Source organism: Rhinoderma darwinii, chromosome 12 (genome assembly GCF_050947455.1).
Source record: "Rhinoderma darwinii isolate aRhiDar2 chromosome 12, aRhiDar2.hap1, whole genome shotgun sequence".
Classification (NCBI taxonomy): Eukaryota; Metazoa; Chordata; class Amphibia; order Anura; family Rhinodermatidae; genus Rhinoderma; species Rhinoderma darwinii.
In genome coordinates this window covers 66356002-66380025 of record NC_134698.1, presented here as the reverse complement: position 1 = coordinate 66380025, position 24024 = coordinate 66356002, and the positions used below count along the sequence as shown (strand labels likewise).

The window sequence follows — 24024 nt, the reverse complement described above, 5'->3', positions numbered from 1 at the left end:
TTTTCCGGCCGTAAACGGACGAAAAATCGGAAGCACGATGCCTCCAAACATCTGGCCATTGATTTCAATGGGAAATACGGCGTTCTGTTCCAACGGTGCCGTTTTTTTACGCAGCCATTTTGAAAAACAGCCACGTGAAAAAAAACGGCCGCGAAAAAGAAGTGCATGTCACTTCTTGAGCCATTTTTCATTGAGAAAAACAGCTCTAAAACGGCCGTATAAAACGCAGCGAAAAACACGTCTGCTTTAAAAACATCTGGAAAATTCCCTCCGTATTTTCAGACATTTTTGATTTTGTGTGCGCACATCCCCTAACAGTCCTTGTGGAATGAGAAGTATCCAAGGAATAGAAACTTTACTCTTGGACCGATAGGTTTCCAAAATCACAGACCGGATCCAACATGCAATAGTGGCCTTAGACCTGCCAAACTTTTGTGTGGGCATTCAGGAATAAAAATAAAAAAAAGAATCGGCGCCGAAAAGACTCCGGCGCAGCCAGATAGATTCAGACTGCTCTTCCAAAATCCAAGTAAAGCCTGTTCCCTCGGATGAGATGTGGAGGGGCAAAAAGAAGGGAGAACAATGTCTTCATTAATATGGAAGGTAGAGACTACCTTTAGTAGAAAAAAGATGGAACAGGTCTGACTACCATCTTATCCTTATGGATGACCAAAAAAGGTGACTTGTTAGAGTCCTCCCCCCACTTAGACATCTACCGCGAGTGGTGAAGGCATCTGATTAAAGGGGAGGCCTCTGGGGCCTGGGCCACGGCTGTCAGGCTGGTCCAAGCTTGAAAGATGGCCGCCTGGAGTCGTTAATCTGGTTCATTCTCTTCTCTGGTCTGAAAGAAAACTCTCTCAGCGGGGAGACCTTAGGAAATGAGCTAAAACGGTGCGACCGTAGAGAAAAGCGGTTCGGAGGTTAAAAAAAAAAAAAAGAAGAGCTATTACCGCCTGTAGCCTCAGAAATAATATCATCCAAACGTTAACAAAAAGTCTGCCATCCAGAAAAGACCAACCAGGCCCTTCTTTGGCGCTTGATCCGCTGCCCAAGTGATCAGCCAAACCGAGTGTTGGATGGTAATAGAATTCACAGAAGCACGGCCACTGAAACGAGCTGCCTCAGATAAAAACAAAACGAAAAAAAACACAACTTTGAAGCATTGATAACCTGAGACGCTAGTTGCATTGTTCCTAAAAGAACGCTCCAGGCAAAAGTGATACGGTGTGTTCTAACTAGTGCCGGACCTGAGGGGGCGGTGCATGACCAAAGGGTTCAAACACCACCAAGAAGAGAATCCAATACGTTCAGCTTACATTGAAAGCGTAAATCTCACAACCAGGGATCACCGCTGCCTCCCACTGTTTACACTGCTGAACCAGGGGACCTTCAAATGCATCACAGGGGTAAGGATGGGGGTAGATAAGGGTCTCACCACAGCAGTTTAGGGAATTTTAGTAGAAAGTGGCCAACCATATTAACCCCCTCCCTCCACAACCACTTCTCAGATTTTTCATTTTCTTTTCTTTCCTTCACACTTTCCAAAATCCACAAGTTTTTATTTTTACGTCAAAGTCGTGTGAGGGCTTCATTTTTGCGGGACAAGTTGTAGTTTTTCATTGCATGATTTATTGTACCTTGTAATGTTCTAAGAAACTGAGAAAAAAAATTATTTGTGGGGTGGAATAGAAAAAAAAAAATAGCAATTCCTCCATTTGGGAGGGGGGGGGGGGCGGGTTAGTTTTTACGGCCTTTGCCAAGCAGTAAAGACTACATGTTAACTTTATTCTACGGGTTATTACATTTACGGTCATACCAAATTTATGTTATTTTTTTTATGATTTACTAATATTAAAAGTAAAATGTATGTTATGTCTCCATATTCTCAGAGCCATAACTTTTTTTGCGGGGCGAGCTGTAGCTTCTACTGGTACCAATTTAGGGTACATGAGACTTTTTGATCACTATTTATTCCATTTTTTTGTGGGAGATGAGGTAACCAAAAAACTGTGATTTTGGCGGTTTAATTTTATTTATTTTTTCTTTGAAGCGTTCCTCATGCGGGTTAAATAATTTTATTTTGTAATAGTACAGACTTTTACGGATGTGGCGATCCTAATTATGTTAATTTTGAAAAGCTTTTTACATAGCTTTTGGGAGAACATGGGGGTTTCTTGAAGTTTTAATTTTGTTTATTCATGAAAAAGTTGAAACTGTTTTGTAACTTATTTTTATAAAATCGTGAATCTGACAGGAATCTATTAAAGGCTTAATAGGTGTACAAGGATGGCAGACTTGAGGGCCTAGGCTGCCATGACAACCATCAGCACGACGCAATCGTGCCGCGGGGGGGGGGGGGGGGTCGATGTCACAAAGGGGGCCACCCCCTCATTCAATCGGCTTAGATGTCGCTACTGACTGTGGCATTTAAGGGGTTAAACGAGCGGGATCACAGCCGACACTCGTTCTATGGATACTCCTCCACCTGACTTCCGCCATGTGTGTATGTGTATATATATATATATTTTGGGAAGGGGTTAAGGAGGGGAAAAAAAACACAATATGGGAGAATTTGTTTAAAAAGTTGTTGTCTCATTCCATTAACAATTAATAAGGATACATTACCCCGAGGCCTCTTGACCTATAGCGCTTAGGTATTCCTGACATTATTGTAAAGAAGGCTAAACTAAAAATATAACTAATATAGAAGCAAGCTCGGCTGTATTTATAACTCTTTGCCACCTCTCTACCGATTATCCATCCTGGAAGCGGTGGCGGCTGCTTCACCAGGTGGGACAGTATCAGGGGACCGCCGTTCGGGAGATTGGTGCATGTCCAAGTGGTGGGACTTCAATCTGCTGGACATTTATGGCATTTCCTGTGGATATGCCATAAATGTCTAAGATGGGAAAACCCCTTAACACTAATATAACATAATGTGCCATTTTCTCAAAAAAATCTTGAACTTACTACATACTGTCATTTTATTAAGCTCGCCCTAGTAGTTACTGCTGCAGATATCCTGAATTTGATGGCGTTTAAAAGTGAACATTCACATTAAAGAACACATTTATATTAAAATATTCAACAACCGGAGCGGCGGTGGATTGACTGGTCGGGGACAGCTGCAGTTGGCAAGTTTACAAGCGTACGTCCGTGTTGTGCCTGAAGTTGCCCAACCTAGGTTAGCATAATCCTTAGTGTTCACCACACTTCTTTCTATGAGGCACCGGGTGTACTTCTTTCTATTATAGGTATACGGTTACCTCTTCTGACAGGTCTATTTTTAGTAAATATTTGCATTCCCCATTAAAAATAATTATGAAACATAATTTCTTAGAACTCTGCATTGTGCCATACCTCTGTTATTCCTCTTAGAAATGTATTTATAAATTGGCAACTGGGTGTTACTATTGATTGTCAAAGGGGCGTACACAGTCTTACTCTCTCAGCGCTGATTGGGCATTAGGAGTCTGTGTAGGGAAACACCCCCAACTAGTAACAGAGCTGTCAATTTATTCATAAATTTCTAGAAGGAACAACAGAGGAACGGCACAACGTAGAGTTTGTTGCAAAGATGTTACAGAATCGTTATTTCATGGTAGTATTTACTAAAAAAAAAAAAAGACATGTCAGGAAACCTGATTCTTTTTCCCCCTAAAGGCTTTAACATTTTAACATGAGAGAAAACAACACCATGCAAAGTGTGTAGGTGCAGTAACTTAACAATCCAAGCGTCTCAAGATACAGTGACATACAGTATGTTAACGATGATCCTCCAAATGAATAATGTGACAATCGCATTACTTTATAGGTCTAGGAAACCAGCAGAGGGCACAGGACAATATACCAAATGTCGTACACAACCATCGATAAAGAGGGTTTTATACTGGGCGATCGGGCAGACGAGCGTTCATAGAACACTCGTTGCCGATAATTTCCCTGTGTATACAGGGCAGCGATCAGCAGATGAACGAGCAAACGCTGAAAGTATCGTTTTAAAAAAGTAAAATATTATCGTAGCGGGCAGCACATCTCCCGGTGTAAACAGGGAGACGCGCTGCCAACATGATGATAATGTACGAGGACGAGCGATCAGAGTAACTCGCACTCGTCCCCATACATAGCTCCGTGTGACAGGAGCAAACGAGCGCCGATCAACGAGCTGTCTTTTTGATCGGCGCTCGTTGCACCGGCCAAAATTGGTCGTTGTACTAGCGCAACACAAACACATTCATCCCGCACATACACACAAATGCATCCTCCCTCCCGGCTTCCTACACAGGCTTATCATAGGTCATGGCAAAATCCATATAAACGTTTCAGAATTGCTAATTGTCATACACAGTACAAGGCAGTGTCTTCCCTTTCCAACCAGCATGACCATGACTGATCCACTTTGAGCCACCTGCTTACATGACTAATAAAAGGAGTCCGTGTTTTTGTACATCGTACCTGGCATGCCTCATGCTGGTGACAGTAAGAATTAGATAGGAAAAGGAAACGTATGGACAGGAGGTGTGAAATATAGAACTTAACTTTTATTAGAATATGGCTAAAAAAATAAATAAAAATAATAAAAATCGCAATATATTCAAAAAGTTACGCTTTATATACTAAACTTCCTATCTATACTTTTTGATTTCCTATCTCATTCAGACTTGCGTGTAAAGGCGGTTTACACCCAGGTGATGTATAGTCCCCTATGCCTTATGTTAGTGACATAGGGGTCAAATCTTTGGATATCAAGCAGTGAGTTAGTCACAGGAGAGTAGACATACATAGTGAAGAGGTTCTCCTTTGACAAATTCTCTTTAGAAAGAGAGAACGAAAGCTGGACAGTCATATGCTGTACATTGCCAAAACAAGCACATTTCTATGTATCGTGCTCATATATCGTGTCCATTCCAGATATTTTTTCTCATTAAAAACTTAAAAAAAAAAAAAAAAAAGCAAGAGAGGTTTTGAAATCAAATGCACAGGGAATATAAATAAGCTGAATCCACACATCTCTAGCCCACCCACACTACTATTTCTTAGCTTTTCCCTCTGCAGGAAATTACTGCACTAATAAAACATCAGCAGCGATTTCACAAATCTGGAGCCACTATAAATGGAACCTATTGCGAGACGCTGGCCAAAACCGACACTGCGGAGATTACAGGATCGCTGCTGCAAACAAGCCCATCAAACACATTGCATTTCTGTTTACTAACAAAATATCTATGCAGGTACAGCTTGTGGAGCTCCTTCACATGGGTATTTGTAACGGGTCCTGCTATGGCCTTATTCACACTAATGTATTTCACGTCCGTGTGGTGTCCATTCAAATAACGGAATGGGGCTGTTCACACATCCGTTTTGTTTTTTTAAGGAGCTTGCGTCCTATGCAGGAAACTCACTGCATGTTCTATTCTGGTCCGTTTTTGCGGATCAGCCTCGCACATTGAAGTTTATGGGTGCGTAAAAAAAACGGACAGCACACGGATGACACTGTCCGTTTTTCAGGCATCAGTTACTAAAGAAATGCAGAGAAAAAAAAAGAATGGTAAAAGCAGGAAGCGCTTGAGGAGAATAAAAACGGGCGAGAAAAACGGACGACACACGGAAACCATATGGACGCAACAAGTCCTATGCATGAAAAACTGCCAGTTTTTTGTGGATGCAAACCAGACTCTCATGTGAATAAGACCTTACTAGAATAAAACATTACTAATACAAGATTTGTATTAAATTAAAGGGCAACTGCTGCCCATGAGCCCTATAAGATGCATAACCTGCTCACTCAGTGATATGTGGATAGAGAGATAGAGAGGAGGGTGACATTTCACCTCACAGAAGAGTACATTTGTGCAATCAGCACTTCTCCAAGGAAACTGGTATTTGTTTGAAAGTTACAAAAATAAGTGCCCCCTAGAAAGAGAGGCCGATTCGCTGTCTAAGTGCCATTTTTATAAAATAATTCGAAAAATCCAGATTTTACTTCTGCCATCTTCAGAAAATAGTTTAAAAGTCTAACTTTTTATTTTATTTTTTTATAAACCCAAAACCACTTTAATATACACACTAAATAAAATCAAGCACACAGCCATGTAATCTCCATAGACAAGGATTGGTAGCAGTATGGTACTGAAGAGCTCAGTGACTTTAAAGAGGATCAGTCACTAGGTCAAGAATCTGTCACCAGAACTATTCCAGGTGGTCGACAGCCCGAGATATGGCTATTTGTAGTGATCTCCCTTCCCTCCAGCCTCAGTCTCTCACTGTGAGCCTCGGGCTGAGCTAGCACTGTGTGTGAAGCAGCGAAAGAGGCTGTGGGGAGCCACTTCGGGAGAATTGCTTACATTGACACCCTCTTGGCTAGTAAGCGACTCATTACCCTATCTGGCACCAAAAAAAACGGGGCCCATATCTCGGGAACGGGGGGCCGTAGAAATAAAATGAAAGCACCACTGTAGTCCAGGAGACAGCGGAAGTAAGGTGAGACTGCTGGTTCAACTTTCATGACCTAGTGACAGGTCCTCTTTAAGCGTGGCACGGTCATAGGATGCCACAAGTCAGATCATTACATTTCTAATCTGCTAGATCTGTCCGGTAAATGCGATTATTGTGAAGTGGAATGGTCTAGGAGTAACATCAGTCATAAAGTGGTAGACCAAGCAAACTCACAGAACGCGGATGTTAAATGCTGAAGTGCATGGTACATAAAAATAACCTATTGTCTTTTGTACAGAGTCCCAACAAGAACTATGCATAAGGACCTTCACGAAACGGGTTTCCATGGTCGAGCAGCTACACACAAACTAAGATCACCATGTACAATGCCAAGCACGGGCTGAAGTGGTGTGAAGTATGCCAGCACTGGACTCTGGAGAAGCGGAAAGGTGTTCTGTGTAGAGATGAATTACGTCTCAATATCTGGCAGTGCGATAGATGAATCTGGGTTTGTGGATGCCAGGAGAACGCGAACTACCGAAGTGCCTACTGAACATTAGCCTGGAAATAAGGGGCCTGGATAAACCCTGAAAAACATCCCCAGACCATTATCCTTCCTCCACCAAATGTTACAGTACGCGCTCTGCACTATGCTACAGCATTGACAGACATTTTTGATAATTGTCTGATAGGTGGGGGAACGCCACCTCTGGGACACACACTGATAGTGAGCAAGCGGACTTGGCTGGTTCCGTAAATTCCCCAGGCTATAATGAAGCGAGGCCCGTACATGCACAGCCATCTGTCTATTCAATCTCTGCTTGTGGTGTGCGGTGGCTAATGGCGATCAGGGACCCCAATTAACGGTCAGGCCAATTATCATTAAAGAGGCTCTGTCACCAGATTTTGCAAGCCCTATCTGCTATTGCAGCAGATCGGCGCTGCAATGTAGATTACAGTAACGTTTTTATTTTTAAAAAACGAGCATTTTTGGCCAAGTTATGACCATTTTTGTAGTTATGCAAATGAGGCTTGCAAAAGTCCAAGTGGGTGTGTTTAAAAGTAAAAGTCCAAGTGGGCGTGTATTATGTGCGTACATCGGGGCGTTTTTAATACTTTTACTAGCTGGGCGTTGTGTATAGAAGTATCATCCACTTCTCTTCACAACGCCCAGCTTCTGGCAGTGCAGATCTGTGACGTCACTCACAGGTCCTGCATCGTGTCAGACGAGTGAGGACACCGGCACCAGAGGCTACAGATGATTCTGCAGCAGCATCAGCGTTTGCAGGTAAGTAGCTACATCGACTTACCTGCAAACGCCGATGCTGCTGCAGAATCAACTGTAGCCTCTGGTGCCGGTGTCCTCACTCGTCTGACACGATGCAGGACCTGTGAGTGACGTCACAGATCTGCACTGTCAGAAGCTGGGCGTTGTGAAGAGAAGTGGATGATACTTCTATAAACAACGCCCAGCTAGTAAAAGTATTAAAAACACCCCGATGTACGCACATAATACACGCCCACTTGGACTTTTACTTTTAAACACACCCACTTGGACTTTTGCGAGCCTCATTTGCATAACTACAAAAATGGTCATAACTTGGCCAAAAATGCTCGTTTTTTAAAAATAAAAACGTTACTGTAATCTACATTGCAGCGCCGATCTGCTGCAATAGCAGATAGGGGCTGCAAAATCTGGTGACAGAGCCTCTTTAAGAGTGATATTATGGCTTAGAGCATGTTCACACGGTGCTAAAAAAAAAAATAACAACATGTAAACGTGTCAAATATGCTAGCGTTTCTGGTGTAGCGCTTTTTAAAACAGACATTTTGATGCATTTTCCGCAGTTTTTGTCACGTAATTTGTACTCCCACTGACTATGGGAACATTTGGCTTTATTTTGGCGCTTTTTACACGTCAAAAAATGTACCTGACAATTTTATTTATGCCGTTGTAAAAAAAAAAAAAACGCGTTGTATGTACTAACTGCGCGTCCTCCCTTTGATTTCAATGGGAAGCTTAAATCAAGAGTTGTTTGATGCCATCTCTTGGTTGAACTTGATGTCTTTTCAACCGTACAACCGTGTATCAAATACATGTCATGTGAACAAGGCCTTAGATCTAAACATGAATCTGAAATCAGATATACATGTAAACTTATCATCATGGAATAAGAAACACATATTCCAATAAAAACAAAAAAAAACACAATTGACTTACCATTTTGATGCCAGTAGAAAATGTGACAGCTGGTCTGGTCTTCTCTACTTTCACTTCAATCTGGGTGGTTTTGCCTTTGTGTTGGGCCAAGAGAATAGACGCAGGAAGGTGAGAAGTCTCCTGCATTGGTTGGGAGCAAAAAGGAGTAAAATGTAATGATCGTCTTTATATTACACTGTAACTTGTATAAACAGATCTACCAAAAAAAAATACAAACATAACAGTCAGTAAGGTTGAAAATAGACAGAAGTTAAATCCATCTAGTTCAACCTATTATCCTGCATTGTTGATCCAGTGGAAGGCAAAACAACGCCTATGAGTCAATTGCCAATTGTCCTCAGAGGACAAATATGGCAACCAACATAAATCCCTGGCTCAGCAACCCCTTAAAAAGGGTAACTAAACCTTTAAAAAAACTTTTGAAATGTCATAGTGACATGTCAGAAGGTTAGATTGGTGGGGGCCCAAGCACCGAGACCCCAACCGATCGCTAAAACGAAGCGGCAAAAGCGCTTGGGTGAGCGCTGTAGTGCATCATTTCTGATCGGCTTCCCGCGGAAAGCAGAGAGCGGTGAACGGACTCTAACTTTCTGTTGAGCCCATACGCTGCACCGAGGAAAGCCTGTCAGAAAAGTAGCGGCACAGTGCTCACCCGAACGATTCTGCCGATTCATTTTAGCGATCAGTGGGGGTCTCAGTGCCTGAAGGGGAGGGGCATGACAGTTTTGCTTTGAATTCTTGACTGAACTTTACATAACACAGTATAAGTCATGCCTGTAGAGTTCCTTGGGTAGAAAAGCCTCCAACATTTATTTTCCATCTTGTGTGAAATAACAAAATTTTATTTTATTCTTTTGTATTTAAAGGAACATACATTTTTTCGATTTCTTACATTTCTTCAAAACATCAAACGCTGCTAACCTTTTCAGAAAATACAATAACCAATTTCCCTTATAAGCTTAGATTGAAAACCAATTCTGCTCAACTTGAAACTGCACTGAAATAACAGTAAATCTTAATGAAAATTGCAAAAAAGAAATAAAAAGAAAAATAAGATTAAATTGTCAGCACTTTCAAACTAGACATGGATGAATACTTTTAATAAAGCGATGAGTGTTAATCACCGTTAAGTCTTCCAAAATGAAGAAGGAGATCTTTTACTATTTGTTCTGTAATTCGAGATTCAACAATTAAAATAGGATTTTAGCTATCTCAACAAATGTCCAGCATAATAAATTGCCAATAGAAAGCTCCGTTACTAAATAAAACAGCATCACAATGTACCAGAGAAACAGACTACTGCCAATGAAAGCAACTAAACAACGGATTTTACGGTTTCCATTTTAAATTCCACCAACTAGTAGAACGAGTGGAAAAAATGTGGTGAAGCTACATGGCATAGGTTTTAGGATGATAAAAAAAATCCTATATACAGGGCAGCTGTATCTTGCACTGAGACCTGTATCCGTCAGGTCAGCAGTACTGACGGGTTGAATGACAGTGGGTCCTGGGGGTCCGATCCACCTGATATCGATCACATCTAAGTTGTAAACTTAGATGTGATAAGTAACAGCTTGATCCTGCATGTCAGAGACACGCAGGACCCGCTGACGCTGAACCTGTCAGCGCCGCTGACCTGACGGATACAGGTTTCAGTGCAAGACACAGCTGCTCTGTATACAAAGCAGTTGTATCTCCAAAAGTAAAAAATTTTTTAAAGAAAAAGTTGCACCGAATCACACTGATCGACATTTTTATAAAAATAAAAAAAAGATTTTAGAGGTGTATATAGCCTTTAAACATGATGCCCATAAGGGGTTTAAATAGTGGCACTAAGAGCTCAGTCAGTATGTCTCACAAAACTAGAGCGTGGTGTATACTGTGCCTGGCATCCTGCTGGAAAGGAAATTTGGGAGGAGCATTGTGAGGACAGCATAGCCTATCAGATGCTCCCAGCCAATTAGAACTGCAGAAAACAATCCTTTCAATGCGGATTGGCTGAGCGCATGTAAAAAGACCATGCTCTCCTCACAATGGTCCATTTCAGCTGAATGCCAGGCAAAGGATACAGCCCTCAAAGTCTTATTCTGGGAGCTGTATCTTGCAAAGTGCAACTGCCTGATGAAGAAAGTTTTAAGAATTTATAGCAGACAGGCAGGTAATAAAGAAATTCACTGAATACAGTAAACATCCATATACAGTCTATATGGGCACATGAATGTGAACAAACACATCTCTATTTTAATGTGTGTATAGGTTCAGACAGCACCAGATACGTAGAAGGATGGGGTTTTGCACGGATAGGGGCCCAACCCAAATAGGAGTATAAAAGAGTATCCGGCACACCGATTTTGAAACAAAGGTATTTTTATTTTGTTTTTAATGCCAGTGGCAGAGTGCGACGTTTCGGTCTAAGCGACCTTCATCAGGCACTGAGCCGTGCTGGAAAACTGCATAGACGAGCGCTAGCGGTGCTGATAGCGGCTGACACATGACATGACACAGCGGTCAGCCGCTATCAGCACCACTAGAGCTCGTCTATGCAGTTTTCCAGCACGGCTCAGTGCCTGATGAAGGTCGCTTAGACCGAAACGTCGCACTCTGCCACTGGCATTAAAAACAAAAACAAAATAAAAATACCTTTGTTTCAAAATTGGTGTGCCGGATACTCTTTTATACGTCTCTATTTTAAGCCACAGTCCCCAAGCTCAAAAACTAAATCTTACTCCAGACCAGACTGTATTAGAAAGTTAGGGTACTACAACTATTGTTGTAGTTGAGCCCAATAATATATTGATATAGTTGGAAAGTCATGTATTATTAGAGTATAGTGGTGCTACTACAGGGGCACTACTATAGATGGACCTTTTACAATGGCACAACTATCTCATCTATTTGGGCACTACTGTGGGTGCTACATCTGTATGGGCAAAACTACAGCAGACATTTGTATTTTTATGTTCACTGCTTTATAAGTAGAGGTAAAACAGGCAAGCATTTGCTTTAGCATTCATAGGATAACATAATACAGCATGCGCTCTGTTAGAAGCCTGGAAGTCGCCAAGCATAGAAAGTGTTCGGTCAAGGGAATCCATTTTTATTGGCTTCAGTGGTGTAGGTTTCAGGACCACCGAAGCAAAGAAGACAGGAGCGATAATGTCACAAGATCCTCATTGTATGAATTCAATAACACACAAAAGCTTTTTATATGGTAGAGCGGAGCCCAGTGGAACGGTTAATTGTAAAATGGGTAAAACCCGCAAAGAGCAGCGACTACCAGGGTACGCTTTTTAATTGTGTAAACAAATGATCTGACTACTCTGCAGCTAATGCACCTTAAATCAATTAAAAGCACAAGGAATGTCACGATTGACCAGAACGGCTGAAGCGCTATATTCTCCAATTCCCATGTATTTACGCTTCTAAATATAGGTCTCAGCTGATATAAATGACAGTACATTTCAATACACAGGCTACAGTTACTTAAAGGGGTTTCCCATGAAGGACATTTATGACATATCCAGAGGATATGTCATAAATGTCAGATAGATGCGGGTCCCAGGGTTTAGGAGGTCCCGTTTTAGAGATAGGTGGGGGTCCCAGGGGTGGGAGCCGCATCTATCTGACATTTATGACATATCCTGTGGATATCCAAAGAAGTAGTAGGACAACAGCACACGTCTTCAAATCATCAAAGTGGTTTTATTGTCAAGACATCCACAAACGACAAGCTAGGATGTCTTGACAATAAAACCACTTTGATATACAAATAAAATAAAACCACTTCTTTGGATATACATCGTGCTGGAGTGGGTTTGCCTGGCTTGACAGCGTGCACCGCACCATACTCGGGACTAGTGCTGCTTCAAAAATCTCCTTTTTTCTGATATCCTGTGGATATGTCATAAATGTATTTTATGGGAAAAACCCTTTAATAACTTGTATGCTAAATGTCTGCATTATTACATTAGATAGAGAATAAGGGACCATATGATGGAGATACTTATCCCTGGACGCATTGCATATGAATCCGTAATTATTATTTTTTATTATTACATGTGGCATGCAACAACAAAGCACAATATTATGCTACGTGAAAAAAGGGGGTACAGTAAGGCCCCATATCAATATGCGAGTGCCATATTACGATCCATTCCCCAGAAATCTCTGAAACAGATGTGCGCTGCTAGTCATTTTAGTTTAGGGTAAATGAGTGTACAGGGGTTACCAGCCTCTGAATGAGTCTATAAGGCGGAGCTTGTAGACTTGTTCAGTAAAGGGCGGTGACCAATATTATTCGTTGTTACTCAGCAGTGTATGCGATGTCACATGGCAGGTCAGTCAGCTGTCAAAACAATCAAATAGCGAACTTTCTTCTTAAAAATCTTCAAGCATTACTGATACGATAACATGTTCGATGGCTCGAAAGGACTAGAAATTGTGTAAAAGAAAAACAAATGCAATTAAGAGGGGGAAAGATGGTGCTGATTTGTCGTTTACCAGCTGATCCAACAGCTCCTGCTTATTCTTCCTTTTCATCACTTGTTGGAGTCGCTCTTCTTTCTGTAGAAGCATCTTCTGCTGCTCCTTCCCCTGCCTCTCAGATTCCAGGGCTTCCTCCAGCTCCTCCTGCTCCCTGGTCTATGTACAATATAACGTGGTTTCGTTACAAGCCATTCCACATGACATTACTTTTGATGACACATTTAATTTTAGACATTTATTATTTATTTAGTAAGATGACTGAACAAATCTAACATAATAAAGTCTAGGTCATTGATTGAATATTTAGCAGAAGTTGCAACTACAACTAAAGTCTCATCAGATCTAACAAAAAAAAAAAAAGAAAATAATCTTCATATTTATGCCAACAAACTGATTTTTCACGCTGTTCCCTCCCTACAAAAAATATCAGGATTTAATTATAAACTTCACATAATTTAGATACTAAAAATGTTTTCACTTTTGGTCAAGCATAACGTGAAGAAAGGTATAGAATAGTTTAATTTATTATTCAGCAGAACTAAAGGAATATTCTAACCGTATAATTCAATGACATGTTAATCAGACATGTATCCAATTGGATGGGGAGTGAAGACCCGTAACCAGTCCAGAACAGTTATGATCATCAAACGGGTTGTCCCATTAAGACAGCCCCTTCGCATATGTCCTATTAGGGAAAATGGATGTCATTGAGTAGGGGGTCATGCGCTGGGGCCAGAGTAGGGGGTCATGCGCTGGGGCCAGAGTAGGGGGTCATGCGCTGGGGCCAGAGTAGGGGGTCATGCGCTGGGGCCAGAGTAGGGGGTCATGTGCTGGGGCCAGAGTAAAGAGATGCAGCAAAGAAAAGGACTCACAACGACTCTGTATTACATCACCACACATTTATCTAAATGGGTTGCCTTGTAACACCACAATTCTCCTGCAGTGGCCGCTGTCAGCTGTCGGACCCCCAATGATCAGCTGATCCCTAGCAGGTCCACACTTAAAAAACAAAAACAACAAAAAACAAACAAACAACCAAACCTTTAACCCTTGGTGTCCAACCAAAGGAAATCTTAAAAAACGTATGTCGTATGGGGATGGGACCAAGATCTATAGCCAACTTTATCCTATAAGGGTATATATGCGGAGGACATTTTCTCACAACTCATCTGATCAGAGGAAGCCATTCAGAAGAGTTGTAAAACATTTTTAAGTCCATTTAGTTTTGACTTACCACTTCAAAATGTATAAAAATAAATAAAAAAATCTACCTCACCAAGGAAAGAAAGGAATGAATGGTAAATCTACCTGCTGGACCTCACATCCTGAACTCAACAGCTCGGAGATTGAAATTGGCCTCTTTTACTTTACTATATTGTAGTTAGCATTTTGAGTAATATGCACTCCTTATACTTTGATTCAAAACTTGGTCCATTATATAACAGATATAGATAAAATACGCTGTTATGTCCATATAGCAACACATGGTTAGATGGACAGATGGGTATAACGTCGCACGGCACTAACCAGTTTTATCTTATTTTTTTGAATTGTGTCCTTGTTTTCTTTCTGGTATTGGTCAATTTTTCTCTTTGTGTCATCCAGATCCACATTGTTTGTCAGGTTAAATACTGTTCAAGAGAGAAAAACAAAAAAAAACAAAGGATAAAAACTAAAAACCCAAATATTTGACTTTATGAGGCATCATCAACTGGGCTGTAAGCAACAGAAGGTAGAGGTTAAAGCGTAAACAAATCAGGCCGGGTTCACATGTTGCACTTAAAATGCATGTTTTGCCGTGATTTTTGCAAAAAATTTGGCAGAACCGCACAATTGACTGCAACGTTTGATCCCAGACTCAGAATGGTAAACCTGAACTGTCAGAAGAATGCGCCTTTCTTCATATAACATAGTAAAATGGAGAAATGATCTCATGTATATATCACGGATTTGCCTTCTGGGTGCACATGTGGCTCTCCAGCCCTTTATTTGTTACCTTTGGTCACATAACCAACCATCAGTGGCCGTAGTTGGGCCTCAGCGACGCACAGCAGGAGGATATCTTGAGCCCGCTCACTTACATCACTAAGCGCTGGCGAGCGCAAGGAAAGAAGTTGGCGCCTGCTTGCACCAATGATGACCGGTCCCACCCACCATGCAGTGTGCAAGAGCCAATAAATTTGACTCTTGATCTTCATGTGACCTCCCACCTTTTGGTAGTGTGTTGAATCAGTCAGTGCCGTCATTATTAACTGTGCTGACTGTAGTGTGTTCAGTAATATCAAGAATACCTTTCGCAGTAGCAGAGGATGGATACCAGAATAAAGGGAGTCTAGAGGCAGTATACAGGAGGACAGGGAGTCTAGAGGCAGTATACAGGAGGACAGGGAGACTAGAGGCAGTAAACAGGAGGAGGACAAGGAGTCTAGAGGCAGTATACAGGAGGACAGGGAGTCTAGAGGCAGTATACAGGAGGACAGGCGTAGAGAGGCAGTATACAGGAGGACAGGCGTAGAGAGGCAGTATACAGGAGGACAGGCGTAGAGAGGCAGTATACAGGAGGACAGGCGTAGAGAGGCAGTATACAGGAGGACAGGCGTAGAGAGGCTGTATACAGGAGGACAGGCGTAGAGAGGCTGTATACAGGAGGACAGGCGTAGAGAGGCAGTATACAGGAGGACAGGCGTAGAGAGGCTGTATACAGGAGGACAGGTGTATAGAGGCAGTATACAGGACGACAGGTGTATAGAGGCAGTATACAGGAGGACAGGAGTATAGAGGCAGTATACAGGAGGACAGGCAGTATACAGGAGGATAGGCGTAGCGAGGCAGTATACAGGAGGACAGGCGTAGAGAGGCAGTATACAGGAGGACAGGCGTAGAGAGGCAGTATACAGGAGGACAGGCGTAGAGAGGCTGTATACAGGAGGACAGGTGTATAAAGGCAGTATACAGGAGGAAGGGTGTATAGAGGCAGTATAGAGGATGACCGGAGTATAGAGGCAATATAAAGGAGGACAGGGAATATAGAAGCAGTATACAGGAGGACAGGAAGAAAAGTGTCAGAATAAAGTTTAAAAACATAAGAGAGGTCAAATACAGCTGAAAAGCAGGAGAGAGGGAGAATACAGGAAGATAGAGGCTGAATACAGGAAGATAGAGGGAGAATACAGCCGAGTAGCAGAATAGAGGGAGAATACGTTCTTTGGATGGTATTCTCTGGTTTTGAATACAATTATTGTTGTTTGAGATGTTGGAGGGACTTATTTTTAGTATGGGGCAAAGTGCGGTAGTGGGTGGTCCCAAACAAGAGTCTCAGCCAAAAGTGGATCCTGGCCTCAGAAAGTTTGGAAGCCACTGGTAAATATATTAGCAGTAAGCCTTTACTTTCATTAATGGAAAACATCCTTTAAAGTTGACCGGTCAGGTAAAGAAAAAAAAAAAGTGGCTTATCTGCAGGCAGCAAGTTTATGTTTAGTTAGGCCCCATGCACACGAACGTGTTTTTGCGTCCGCAATTCCCCCGCAAATCACCGGGAGAATTGCGGACCCATTCATTTCTATGGGCCCATACATACTATCCGTGTTTTCACGGGTCTCCGCATGTCCGCAAATCCGTGCCGCAGAAACTCAAGACATGTCTTATTACGGCCCGCAAATTCGATGCGGACATGCCCATAGAAGTCAATGGGCCCGTGGAAAATGCGGGTACACCTCCGTGTGTCAACCGCAGTTTGCGGATTTGCGGAAGTGTTGCTAGGCGACGACCGGGAATGAGTTCTGTCGTCATCCTGTTTTACCTAGGCTTTTTTTTTTTTATCCGCATTTTGCGGATTACATACGGATGAACTGCGGATGACATTTCACGGAACACGGTCCTGGAATTTGCGGACCAGAAAAACACTACGGTCGTGTGAATGAGGCCTTAATGAACGTCCCATCAACTAGCGATTAACAATCCTTTTTGTAGCGATACTGCTATAGCGAAGAGCCGTAAAAAGACTTTCTGCCCAAGATTTTGCCCCAAATCTGCAGCGTCCCTGTGTCACATACAGTAATTCAGTGCAGTATCTGCTCAGACCACTGGAGATTAGGGGCTTACTTTTATCGTTAATAAATAGCTAAGCTGCATTGCCATGAAAGTTCGTTGTCAGCTCAATTTACAATTATATTTCAAATTTGTAAATCCCCAAATAGACATACCCATTTCCTCAATTTCTTCCAAAAAATCATTGTAGTCTCTCAAAGATGGAAATTCTTCTTCACGTTTATTATATCTAGTAAGAAAGATGGAGAAAATTTAAATTTAATTCAATAATTTAGCAACATCCACTGAGCATAATGGATGTCTAATCAATATAAATTTAGTTTATTATATTTTCCTAACGTTAGGTGTCAGTACATAGTGCAATTTAGCACATGAAATAGAAAGCACTTCAGGATACATCCCAATCGCCTCTACTAACATTCTTGTACTAAATATGGTATAATACTTGGTGTGTTCTCACAAAGATTTACAACATGCCATATATTACGTGTACTCCGGTTGTATCCCACATGTTTATGTGCATATTTGACAGCTCTATGCATGAGCTTGTCAAATTAGACTAGGATTCCTGGGTAATCGCCTTAAACGGGTTTTACCATCAGGGATATCTAGGACATGTCCACAGGACATGTCATAAATGCGGGTCCTACCTCTGGGACCGCACCTATCTCTAGAACGGGGCACCCTAAACCATGTTCTACCTTTTTCTTGTCCCGCTGCCTCCCCGGCCACTTCTTGACTATATGGTCAGAAGTTACGAAAACCGCGTATCTCGCTGAGCAACGCTGTTTCCATAACTCCCATAGTAGCGAATGGCAGTTACGGAAGAAACTTAGCATGCGAGCTACGCTGTTTCCGTAACTACCATTCAGTTCTACAGGACTTACGGAAACAACGTAGTTCAGCGAGATACACCGATTTCTTCTTCATGGTCAGAAATCACACCCTTCAGCCGCAACACAGAGAGGTAGAACGGGATATAGGGGGCCCAGTTGTAGAGATAGGGTCCCAGAGGTAGGACCCGCATCTATCTGACATTTATGGAATATCCTGTGGATAGGTCATTAATGTCCCAGATGGGAAAACCCCTTGAATGGCTGAAATGTAATTACTACATTACTCCTTGAAACAAAAACCTACCGACTAGCCAGAGCTTTCACAGCAATAAAAGCTGATCTGCAGTTATCTGAACACAGACCCGTGGAGATCAGCAGATCGCTGGGCTGGTTTCAGTATAGAAAGAGGTTGTTAAGATGAGACAACCTCTTTAATGGCGGAATTGCCATATATAGAAGATCCAACGTACATCTGATGATCCAACTGTAGGAGATCGAACCATTTTTTTATTTATTTTTGTATTATTGAAGGATATATACATATATTTTTGAAAGCAATACAACTGTATAAACAACAAATACATGTTGTTTTGACCAACGTAGGTATTGGTGTAAATGACAACGTGCATAGAGTTAGAGAAGACATCAAAATTGCGCAATGACTTAACAGAAAAGCAATGAATTATACATATTATAGATTCCACGAGTGTTAAAAAGACATAAGGAACTAGCACCACAATCCCCACACCTGCTGGAAGTTAGTTGGGCATCCACGATTTCAGATAGGAGAGTATCGTTGGCCAGAGAGGAGATTTTCCATTGGGAGCGCGGTGGGGGTCCCTCTGCCTTCCTTCGAATGGCAATTGATTTACGAGCCATAAATAACACTTCTCGGAGGAAACTGTACTCTTAGTCGGAGCAATCATCCTCCATAAGAAGGCCTAATGGATAAACCTCTGAGAGAGTGATAGGTTTCCGAATGATTTCAGAAAGGTGGGCCGCTAATTCTGAGCAGAATGAGCTAATATAAGAGCTATTTCAGAGGAGGTGCTTGAAATCTGCCCATTGATCAGAGCATCTATGCCATTTGGTAGATGAGGATCTGCTTATATGGAATAGCCTAATCAGGGTAAGGCGGTATTGGTGAGTGATATACAGTTGGAAAAATGTGTTATTTGCAGCGGGGTGAGACTAATAGATGTGACCAATCACTTCAACCCAATCCTCTGCAGGCAAAGTGGGTAATAAAGGGATTTTCCCATAATCATTATTCATCACCTATACACAGGATAGGTGATAAATATCTGATCTGTGGGAATCCGACCGCTGGGAACCCCACCGACCACAAGAACGGGCTTACCCCATAGGAATGGAGTGGTAGTGCGCATGCTTGGCAACCACTATATTTAATTCTATGGGGTTGCCAAAGATCGTACTCGGCAGCCCCATTGAAAAGAGTGCACACTACCGCTCCATTCCTATGGGGCTCCCAGGAATGGCAAGGTAAGCCCGTTCTCGTGATCAGTGGGGGTCCCAGCAGTCGGACCCCCACCGATCAGACATCTATCACCTATCTTGTGGATAGTTGAAAAATATTAATTATAGGTCCAGGAGATTTAAGGATACCAATGAGTTGATATGAGGAAAGAGTTAAGGGATGGGCTGAGATTTGACCATTGAGAGTATGTTTATGTTGCATACACTTAAAAGAATTTCAGGGTGGCATCGGCATTTATCATATTTTCAATAGGGTAAACATTACTATCAGTGTTTAATACCCGGGAAAAACTAATTTACGTTGAGGTCATTCCAAAATTGCAATCTGTACATGTTAGGGAGGGCTGGATTATGGCATAAAGGGATCTCCGCAATCATATCCGTGAAGCAAGACACAAATTTCACACATACGGATAACCTGTATTGCTAGCTTTTGGAGAAGGAGTAGAGGTGACAGCTGCAGGTTATAAGGTCATAAAGATTCAAAAAAAGGGGCTAAGCCGTGTTCAGCATTGGACAATAAAGATCCAGAGACCCATGTGGGGATGTATCTAATCTATCCAGCCGAAAAATATATATCGACAAGTCAGGCAGAGCTGCACCTTTATCCTCCTTAGGACCTTGCAGAAAGGTTAATTTAAGTTTAGGTCTACCTCAACCGCACATAGTAAAGAATCGCTTAGGAACAGGAGAGTCTGCATGTTCCAGCATATACAACATTTTAGGCAGGACTATCGTTTTGAGTAGGCTTATCCGATCATCATAAGACCGGGAGCAGTCCCTGAGAATATTAAAGGGGTTGTCCAGGCACAGACAACTTATGAGCTATCCACAGGATAGGTCATCAGTATATGATTGGTGGGGGTCCGACACATACGCAAGGCTAACGTTTCAATGGCAACCGCAAATAGCAGCGAGAGAGAGAGAGAGAGAAACACCTCATTCACTAAAACTCTGACATAGGGCGACTTGTATATTACAGAGACCCTATTAATGAACGGTCTCCATAACCGAATTTTAGAGGTAATCATTTTACAGAATCGAAGGCCTTAGCCATGTCCATGCCACGTGTACCCTCTGTATATTGCCCAACATGAACTTACCCAGGCAGCGGGGTTTTTAAAAAATCTAACATGCCTTTTTAATGGTGTTTTTGGTGGCCTTTTTTAGTGTCATTCAGTACTATAGTTTTTCCTGTGATTTTCCAAAGTACTACAGAGAAGCCTATGAGAAAAACGCCAGAAAAAATAACAAACAAGCTCAAAAATACCACCAAAGCGCCACAAACCAAAACAGTATGCAGATTTTTTAAAGTAACATCTGACCACACCCTTTTTCTTTTTTTAGGCCCCATGCACACGACCGTGCCCGGGGCCTAACAAAAGTATGGGAGCACGGCCCGCAAAATGCAAAAGAACGGACATGTTCCATAATTCCCGGAACATTTCCACGGCACGGACACCCTTCCGTAGTGCTACGGAAAGGTGTCCGTGTTCAATGAAAGTGAATGGCTCCGTTTTTGCGGTCCGCAAAAACTGAGGTTTTTTACGGTCGTGTGCATGGGGCCTAAAGTAGAGAAAATAACACTGCAGAAAACAACAAAAACGCAGCAAAAGCTGTGCGCAAATCCAGAAGTGTCTGGCAGCAGCTTATTCCCCTCTCTCCATTAAAATAAACATGCACATTTAGCCAAGCTGAGCATGCATGTTTACTGGGAGAATGGGGGAGATAGCTGCTGGTCGAACCAGCATTCTGCCAACAGCTCTCTCATGTGTATGGCAAGGTTTAAATAACTCTAGGTTAAAGGGATCTGTCCTGGTGATACAGCACACGAGACTCACATTTTTAAGATCTTTTTGCGGATTTCCACCTCCTTATCAATTGTGGGGTCTTCAAAGAGCTGAACTCGAAAGTTGCTTTTCCGGAGAGGAGTATTGCATTCCTGACATGTGCCAGAACCACGGACAAAGAGAAGCTCGACACAACTTTCACATCTAGAAAAAAAAAAAAACAGTTAATAGCGTAAAACCAAGAAAAAATGCAATATCATAATAAATGTATCGGATCATTAAAACTGGTATTTGTATACAGGCATCAAAATGTGTCTATGTATGTTTATAGAAATGTTGAAAAGTCTATTGAGCCATTTCTAAGGGCCTGTTCACATCAGCGTTCGGTTCCCGTTGGACCTTTCCATCGGAGGAACCCATCAACGGAAAGGCAAACTGAAACCATAGCTTCCGTTTGCATCCCCATTGATTTCAATGGTAATGCTTCCGTTGCTAATGGTTTCGGTTTGTCTCCATTCTGTAAGGTTTCAGTTTTTTTGACGGAATCAATAGCTCAGTCAACTACGGTATTGCTTCCGTCAAAACAACGGAACCCTTGCACAACGGAGACCATTTGCATCAGATCCGTCACCATTGAAATAAATGGTGATGCAAACGGAAACCTATGGGTTTCATTTGTTTCAGTCAGGGTTCCGTTCTGACGGAAAGCTCAGACAGAATGCCTGAATGGAGCCCTGACTCAGATGTGCACGAAGCCTAACACCGCTATATAGATAACAGAGGCGACAGCATTGACAATAGGTGATGGACACAGCTCTCCTCCTTCTATCGCTTCCTGCACAAGTCACAGAGCATGCCTAGAAAAGCGCTCACATAGAAATCAATAGGTCCCCTCCTATTTACAGGTCCCAATGGTCAATGTGACTGCCGTAAAGCATAGCTCTAACTGCTGTCAACATCAGCTCAGGAAAGATTAGAAAAAAAAATATCTGGTTTTAATTAGTAAAAAAATAAAAATATAGGCGATACATTCCCTTTAAACATTTGCGGACCGCTCAGACATGAACGTCCAGTCGGTCCGCAATTAACTCTGCAGGGACGTTCCAGAACGTCCTGCAGATTCACACACTCTGCTGCTCTGTAGCGGCCGTCTCTAGGCATGTGATCATTTTGTCAACCTGTCACAATGATCACAATACTTTCCCCGTGATATCTCTCTCTCTCTATAATTTTTATTTTTTAAACCTTGACCTTCGTAATATAAGAATTGGAGGCATAGCTATCTATTTATCTCATATCTATCTATTTAGTCCCAAAAATATTCTTTTTTTTTTTTCTATCTAGTCCATAATAAAGATATTATATGGATTTATTTTGTGTCATTCTATCTCGTCCATAATTTTGTGTGTCATAAATAAAGATTATTATTTCTATCTCATATATATTGATATATAGTAAAGTTTTAGGCTGGGGCTACACGGCGACTTTGGTCACGACACAGGCTGTACAGCCAAAGATCACCATGTTCTGTAGCCTACATGGCAAGTAATGACGAATGTGGTGGTGGTAATTTTACTTGGGATGTAGGCTACTGGACAAAGTGACAAAGTGATTTTTGACCATGAGACCTGTGTCGTGGACAAAGTCGTCGCATAGCCCCAGCCTAGAACTATACTATATATCAAATAGGGCTGGCCAATCGAAAAATAAATCGAAATTCAACGCAATTGATAGATGTCATTTTGCGAATTTCAGTCTTATCAATTATTTTCTCCCGGTTTAAATTGTATCTGTACCTTCAGGACGCAGATACAGTTGAATCCAACGGTACAGCATGGGACCGTAAGGTCCCTGCTCTACCATTAACTATGTATTGCTGGACGTGAGGCGGTGACATCATTATACCGATCTGTGCCGAGCTGCACAGACCAGAGGAATCTCCTCCACTGGTAATTACAATGGCATTAGGTGAGGATGTATATTATTATTTTTATCAGGCACTATTGTGGGCAGCCGTGGGGGTATTATACAGCGTGGGGGCAGCTAAGAAGGCAGTTATGGGGGCATTATGCTGTGTAAGGCCAGCTATAGGTGCATTATACTGCGTAGAAGTCAGTTATGGGGGCATTATACTGCGTAGAAGTCAGTTATGGGGGCATTATACTGCGTGGTGGCAGTTATGGGGGCATTATACTGTGTGGGGCAGTGTCGGGGTATATTATATACAGCAGGCTCAGGGGATGGAGAGGGAGAGGGATTATTATTTTTATCTGCCTATCTTTTATATCATATATAGATGTACAGTTCAGGCTGGGGCTACCCTGCGACACTGTATTCAGGTGTGTTTACCCAGTAGCATGCACCAGATGTCAAAAAAAGATTACCTAAAATCACATATTCACATTTTTTTTTTACATTTTTTAGAAAAATGTATTTAAAAAAAAAAAGCAAAATAGATCACTTCTTTTTTTTTACACCGTATGGAATCCCAACATGTTTTGAGAAAAACAAGACCAAATACATGTAGGTTGGAAGATAATTTGCTTTTAAATTGGCACATGGCTAAAATTTGAAAATAGGGCTGGTCAGGAAGGGGGTAAAGCCTCTGGTCAGAAAGTGGTTAAACAACCCATTTTCAACTGAAGCTGGGACAGTCATAATTTAATGCGGTTGGTGGGTAAACCATGCAACGTTTTTAAAAATCAACATTTCA

At 41.9% G+C, this 24024-nt stretch overlaps 1 protein-coding gene across 3 annotated transcripts in view; it reads right to left on the bottom strand.

Moving 5' to 3' along the window:
- The window catches only part of MNAT1 (MNAT1 component of CDK activating kinase), a 109507-nt gene that overhangs the window by 64983 nt on the left and 20500 nt on the right, over positions 1 to 24024 (bottom strand). For all 3 annotated transcript variants that reach the window (XR_012851306.1, XM_075843701.1, XM_075843702.1), the window contains exons 2-6: positions 21363 to 21515; positions 17344 to 17417; positions 14669 to 14772; positions 13157 to 13297; positions 8657 to 8776 (exon numbers count right to left, since the gene is read on the bottom strand). Coding sequence is in view for 2 of the 3 variants with exons in the window: in XM_075843701.1 (XP_075699816.1) it covers positions 8657 to 8776; positions 13157 to 13297; positions 14669 to 14772; positions 17344 to 17417; positions 21363 to 21515 (592 nt within the window). In the remaining variant the exon portion in view is untranslated. The remainder of the gene's footprint in view (positions 1 to 8656; positions 8777 to 13156; positions 13298 to 14668; positions 14773 to 17343; positions 17418 to 21362; positions 21516 to 24024) is intronic.